General features: G+C 48.0%; 1 protein-coding gene across 1 annotated transcript; it reads right to left on the minus strand.

Moving 5' to 3' along the window:
* Nucleotides 1-359: 359 nt before the first annotated feature.
* ARMCX2 (armadillo repeat containing X-linked 2) lies at nucleotides 360-5,087 on the minus strand. The gene is made up of 4 exons (XM_080652404.1): nucleotides 4,957-5,087; nucleotides 3,675-3,737; nucleotides 3,043-3,119; nucleotides 360-2,680 (listed from the first exon to the last, which is right to left on the minus strand). Exon 4 carries the CDS (start codon nucleotides 2,564-2,566, stop codon nucleotides 767-769), a length of 1,800 nt encoding a protein of 599 aa, XP_080508530.1. The 5' UTR covers nucleotides 2,567-2,680; nucleotides 3,043-3,119; nucleotides 3,675-3,737; nucleotides 4,957-5,087; the 3' UTR covers nucleotides 360-766.
* Nucleotides 5,088-6,877: the final 1,790 nt, after the last annotated feature.

The following is a 6,877-nucleotide window of genomic DNA, read 5'->3' on the forward strand; positions in this document are numbered from 1 at the left end:
CTTCCCCAAACTTTTCTCACCCTACATTTCCACCTTTTCTCTTATTACTCCTCTTCCTACAGCTTCCATTCCAGTCAATCTAGTTACCTTCTTATCACAGGAACAGATTTCCCACCTCTGTGCCTTTCTTCAAGCCATTTCCCACTTCCGGGATGCCCTTCTGTTTTCTCATGCTGTTCTCCAGGGCCCAGTTTAAGTGTGCCCTTCTTCTTTGAAGCTTTCTAGCAACTTCTGCTTCATTTAGCCAGGCAACATATTTCACAGTGGGCATGTGCTTAGATACTGTTAGCAATCTTTTTGTATTTATGCACCTTATCTCTCCAGTTAGATTTTAAATGGAAGCACGAGAACAATTTTTTTGTTAGTCAAAACACACAACTTTATTGATGATACACAAATGAAGTCTTTGGTGGGTAGATTCAAATAAAAACAAATGATAGAAGTGTAGGCTATTAATAATGGGTAAGTTCACTGTCAATTCACAGAGGAACCAATAAAAATATTTCCATTAAAGCAGCATAATTAAAGTCACAAATGTGTTTTCAGTACAAGAGGACTATTTATTTGGTATTCATCAAATGGTTCAGCTTAAAGCTGGAGGCTTTCACAGATAATATCACTCTGGATGATACATTATTCAAAATTGGCAGCTGAAAGGATCACTTTACTATATGAGCAAGTAGAGAAGCAGTAACTTTCAATTTTCATTGCTTCCAGACTGCAAAACCAATAAATGTTTTCAAGTCCTTTGAGAGCACATAGCCAATCAGAATTTATCAACTAGTTTTATAACTTTCACTTTCACCAAGAGGTCATGGTGATCTGCTAAGGCTCGAATTTTCTTAACACACACTCCAGATGTAGTGCATAAGTAAAAAAGGGAACCTTTATTGAATTCTCTGTAGTTGAATACTTCTGCTCTAAGATTGTCATAGATGATCTCAAATAGAGTAAGAGCATTAATAAGAATTTCTGATTCCACATAAGAATTATAGAGGGAACTAAATGATGACGGCACTTGGGTACTGAGCAGCTTTTTTAACATATCTGGATTTTCAGCAAAATTTGAAAGTATTTTCAAAATCTCAACCTTGATTTTTCCACCTCCCTGAGATAACAAACGAAAAAAGTTTGCAATAGAATTGACAAGCAGGTGCTGGTAGTCATTAGTAATAGTCATATTTGTTAAAAATTTTAGTCCAACTACCTGTACTGCTGAGTTCAGGTTTGAGGCCATGATATCATCCATCACTTTATTCATGTATACCTGAAGCCGGCTCTGATTTTCATAATTCTCACTCAGGTTATTCATGGCCATTAAGGCTTTTTCCTTAATGTGGGGATCGGTTTTGTTGATCATGTTTGCAATAATTGGGAGGCCTCCCAATTTGCGAATTGTGTCTTGGTTGCATGAATAATTGGCATTGTTGCTCAGAGTGAGCAAAGCTACCTGCTGGATGAAAGGATCATCTGATTTCTGAAGCAAAGCAAGTACTTTCCTGAGATCGCGGACACCCAGAATCTCATCAATATCATAAGGAAAGGGGCGCTTCTGCATGGGAATGGGTCTCCTCCCTCTTCCTCTTTGCTGGTTCTCAGGCTCAGAGTCTGACTCTGACTCTGTGTCAGTCCACCCAGATTCCCCTTCCTCAGAATCAGGGACCTCTGCCAGGAAAGCCTGTCCCCCGTTAGCGGAGGCTGCAGCAGCTGCTGCAGCCCCATCCCCAGGGCGGAATCCCAGCCCCAATTGGTCTACTTCAACCTTGCTGTTTTTCTTGCCCTTGCCCTTGCCTCCAGTCTGGGACCTGGTTCCACCCTTGGCTCCACCTTTGGGTACAGCTCCAGTTGCTGACCCGGCTTTAGGTATAGCCCCAGTATGAGACCCAGGAGTTGCTTTCTTGGTGGCTGCTGCTGTTTTAGGGGACCCCGAGGTCCCCAGAGCCTCTATAGCCTCAGAAAGTGTGGCCAGTACAGGAGCCTCTGCTGCTTCAGTAGGTGCTGCTGCCTCAGTAGGTGCTGGAGTCCTGAGAGGCACCATGGGCATCCGAGGAACTTCTGTTGTGCCAGGGGCATCTGTCATTTTGGGAGCCCTGGCTATTGAGGGGCCCTCTGCAGCTATGAGGGCCTCTGCCTCCCCTTGAGGTGGTGCCATTGTAGAAGCCACTTCCGCCCCAACTACTGATTCGGACTGAGGCCCAACCCAGGCCCCTTCTGTTTCCAGGGCCTGAATTCCAGCCCCACTCTGAGCCTCAGCACTGAATGCAGCTGGGGCGACTACCTCAGCTGCAGCTGTGTACAGGGCAGAGGCTTCATTCTGGGCCTTGTCCTCTGCCCCAGTGCAGACTGGAGTTGGGGGATGGAATCCTGGCCCAAGGTCAATTGTGAATCCAGCCCTTAGTCCAGATCTAGCCCTGGCTCCAGTCCCTGCCAGAGCCCTGGTCTTGGGCTTAGCCAGTCTCTTCTTCGTCTGGTTTCTTCTCCTGGTGTATTTGTAGACACAGTACCAGGCACTTGCCCCAATCACTATCCCAGCAGCTACACACCCAGCATCCCGAACTCGGCTCATGGTGCAGCTCGAATGATTCTCTGATCAGGGCGTGGAGCTGGCTTGCCTAAGCAGGATGTGTGCCCGTCAGGGCAACGCTCACAAGTTCTGCAGAGGTTGCAAGCCAAACAGGACCTGAGGTAAAGGATAGAAATGAGGCTTAGGGCTCTGGCTCACTTTGTGCCTAACCAGGCCTACTTACAGGAGAGTTTGGGGGACATAACACTTGGTGGGTTTGGTTAGTACTCAGACACAGGTGTCCAGGCCTGTGTTTGCTGATTTAAGACCCTGGTTATCCATCGTTTTCTACATCTTCACCCCTAGCCTGCCCTGCCCAATGCCAAAATACACACTTTCCCAGCACATAAATGGGCAATGAGAGGCAGTACTGACATCAGTAAAGCTGGTGGAGAGTAGATAACTCAGCGAAACCCAGATTCTACACTGATACTCTCCCCATGACCCCAAGGGTCTCCAAATGGTGCTCATTCACATACCAGTCTGCTGTGAGGAGAAGCAGTTTGTCCTTTTCCAACAGGCTTATAGTTGTGTAGGGTCCAAAAGGCAGACAGATCTGTGGAGAGATCACAGAAAGGGTGTTTTGGGGTCTTTGGTAGATGGATTCTACTTCCTTTCCTAATTTGAACCCCTGTGGGCCGAGTTTCTCTCTCACAGGCCTCTTCTTTCCACCAGTATCCCTTCCTTCTCTCACCATTAATTAAGAAGGCAGATGCCACACCCCTTTCTCTGCACAGAAAGGACAGGACCAGGGAAGGGTGTGAACAACATAAACTGATGAACAAAAACAGTTCCAGAGACAGAGAAACATCGATCAGACCATCAAACCTCGGAGGGAAGGTAGGGGAGGGTGGGGGTAAAGGGGAGAGATCAACCAAAGCACTTGTATGGGCCTAACCAATGGACACACACAACAGGGGGGTGAGGGCATGAGTGAGGTGGGGGATGGGAGGGGTAATGGGGGAATAAGGACACATATGTAACACCTTAATCAATAAAGAAATTTTAAAAAAAGAAGAAGATGGGGAAGAGGAACCTCTGATCACAGATCTACTCTGGTTTCTGCCACACCTACACCAGAGGTTCCCACAGTTCTCATCCCCACACTAACCTGAAAGATTCAGGGATATGTCTCCCTCCTTCAGTTCAGTTAGAGCTTCATCTTAAGGGCAGACTGCAGAGCAGAAATATAGACAGTCGACATTGGAGCCTGGTGAATGTAACAAACCCAGGACGCGTCCCCACAATTGCCTTTTAGCAGTTACAAAGGAGAATGACAAATGGGTACACCTCCCAATTTTCTCAATTCTTCTCACCTCCCCACCCCTTACCACCCCAATCTCCAACTTCTGCGCAGTCTCCCCAGGCATTCAACCCCTCCTTCTCTTTGGCCCGCCCCCTGTCCGCCATTTCTCCGGGACAGACAGCCACACCCCTTCTCCCCGCTGCGGCAGGAGGGGGCGGGGCGAGTATGCTGTGAGAGCTGGATGGGACGTGGGACCAGGGATTACTAACAAGCAATCTTGTCCCTCCCCTGTGACCACTCGTCCTTCAATCCACAGACCCCGACGCCTAGCATTAACCTGCAGAACAGGAGCCCCAGTGTCTGAAGGTAGTGATTTTCCAGTTTCTCCGCTCGATCTGGGATCCACCTCCCCCCCCTCCCCCCACACACCCACCCAAATACCACGCTAACCGCCATTTCTCCGGCCAGGGTAACCGAACTTTTTTTCCAGGACTGCAAAAACGGAGATAAAGGACTGTGTGGGCTGGAGGTGTCTGGAAAGCATCCTGGGAGTTAGCACCGCGGTTTAATACCAGATTCTTTCAGGGTCCCCCCTCCTGTGAAGCCCAGCGCCAAACCCTCCATCTCCCCTACAGAGGCTGGCACACCCATTTCCCAACACCCCCAAAGGACACATAGCCGGAGGGGGCTGGGGAAGAATGGGAGGGTTCAGGGATGATGGTGGGGTGTGGGAAGATATCTGCAAAGTGAGGGTGGGAGTGAACCTGCCAGATTGTTTCCAAAAAACGTGTCCCTCCGGTTACCCTCTCCCAACCTCTCCACAGGCCTTATTGCGCTGCCACGTTTTTTCCCTTCCCTGCTCCTCTCAAAACAAGATGGGTTGTGGGGTGCAGGGCCTGGGTGTCAAAACCAAAACCAAAACACATTGGTTGGGAGAGGAAGTAAGCGGATTCTCCCCAAGTATATCAGTCCTTATGTCCCCTCCTCCCCATCTCCCCGCCGCCCACCAAAATGAAATGCGACTGAGCGCGGGGGTGTGGAAAGCCGGCCAGGAGCGGGCGAGGCGGTGGTGCCCGTGGCCTCAAACTCCCGCATCTCGGGACTATGCTTTTTAGGAGTGCCAGGTCATGCCCACCCTCACACCCACCTGCCCGGATCTGGGGGAATGTTCTCCTCCTCCTCGCCTGGGTTAAACGCAAGGCAGTGCGCAGCGAAATAGAGTTGGTACCCAGAGGAGGACGGAGGACAGCGGTCAGGGCTTTAAGTACCTTTGCCCACGTCAGCTCCTAGTCACGTGAGGGCCGCGTCACCAGTAAGCTTGAGTCTCCAGTTTCCACTCCCACCAAAAGCACAAGCCTCTTCCTTTACCTCCACTCTCACCTCACCCTACCACATTAGGTCCTGTCACTCATTTTTTTGTTTTGTTTTTGTAGTCCCAGAAGCCAAAAGTAGTCCCCTTTCCATGTGTTAGAATTTGCCTTTTTCTGGCTACCGGGAGGGAGATATATCTTCTGGGGTTATTGATAATTTTAACCTTTTTTTTTTGTTGGGGAATTGTCTCATTCTTTTAGGCAACTGGATACTCTCCCCTCGCTCCACCTCCAATTCCTGGTCACCTGGTGCCCATCATTTCCCCTGTAGTTGGGCCCCTACTCCAGTATAGGTAAGGGTCAGAGTATAGGAAAGGAGACAAGAGGTGGGAGTGGGGGCTATACTTCTGTAACATTCCTTGGTTTTGTTTTTAAAGCTATCACCACCCTTCATTATAATAGTAAGAAAGCACAACAAGAGTTTGGTGTGGGAAGCAGCAACAAAAAAGAGTGGGTGTTTTATAAAAAAGATTTCACACCAATATTGGAAGGCACCATTAATATTGGTTCATTTTTACCACATAGAAAATGAATTCTATTGGCCACATGGGATATAGTTTTCAAAACACGCTAAGGTATTTAAACATCTGAAAATGGAATTTCTCTGATAAACACGTTTCCATATGATCTGTAAATTGGCCCATGGAGAGATGTCCAGTTGTCCGATCTTATTTTGGACAAATAATATCCTTCTTTTTCTCTTTCTGGGACACCTTTTAAGTTGGACAAATAAATGATCCTCTCGTTGTTAGAGAGCACATTTATTTAATGTTCCCAAATCACTGCTTACTGCTATGTGAACCTCCTGTAACTTGATGGCTGTTACCATGGCAGTTTTGAACACCTGTCCTTGGGTTAGTTTCCAGTTTTGTGATTCAGCTCTGGGCAAAAGGAAGCGCTGTCAGGCCAAGGAAATGACTGATGTGAGAGGTGCAGAGATGGTCACATCCTCAAGGGTACAGGGGAAGGTGCTCCTTCTCTACCTACTCCCATCTGCCAGAGCTTCTCATCCCCAGCAGTCAGGCACCTGACTCTGTTGCTGACTCAGAGGTATACATAAACAGGTGACCAAGATGATAAATGCCACCTTTATTTAGGTGACCAAACTGAGTAAATGCCTTTGGCTTCTTCCATCCTTCTCTCCCCTAAATTCCCACACAGGTGACTCAGCAATGCATAGGAGGGATTGCTGTTCCCACTTACCCCTGCAGTTGTGGGTTTCCATAAAACCTGGAGAAGTGATTGCTGGGGGAAGCACCCAGGCCTGCCTACGCTGCCCTCATTCAAGGTGCAAGAGTTAACATTGCTCTTAATACTGTCTGCTGCTACCACCTAGCCTGAGAGGTGCAGCCCCCTCTCACCTCTGGCACTCATGGAGAACCTAGCCTTGCTACAGGCTCATGACCTGCAGCCCACACCCACTTTGGTGCCCCCACAACCAAATATATGTGGTGCCCCACTGACCACACTGATTAACCTAGAACAGGCATTTTCAACAGGCCACCTCTGTGGTCATCTGAAATTCTATGCATGGTTTTGCTTGTGAGTGTATGTGTGCATTGACTTTCCTAAAACAGAGGTCATTGAGCTCATCAGTTTCTCAAGAGGTCTGTGACTACTACCACAGATATAGAGAATCAATACAATGACCTAGAGAATCTGTGTTATATATAACTAGAGGCCTGGTGCATGAAATTC

This window comes from Plecotus auritus (assembly GCF_963455305.1).
Source record: "Plecotus auritus genome assembly, chromosome: X".
Classification (NCBI taxonomy): domain Eukaryota; kingdom Metazoa; phylum Chordata; class Mammalia; order Chiroptera; family Vespertilionidae; genus Plecotus; species Plecotus auritus.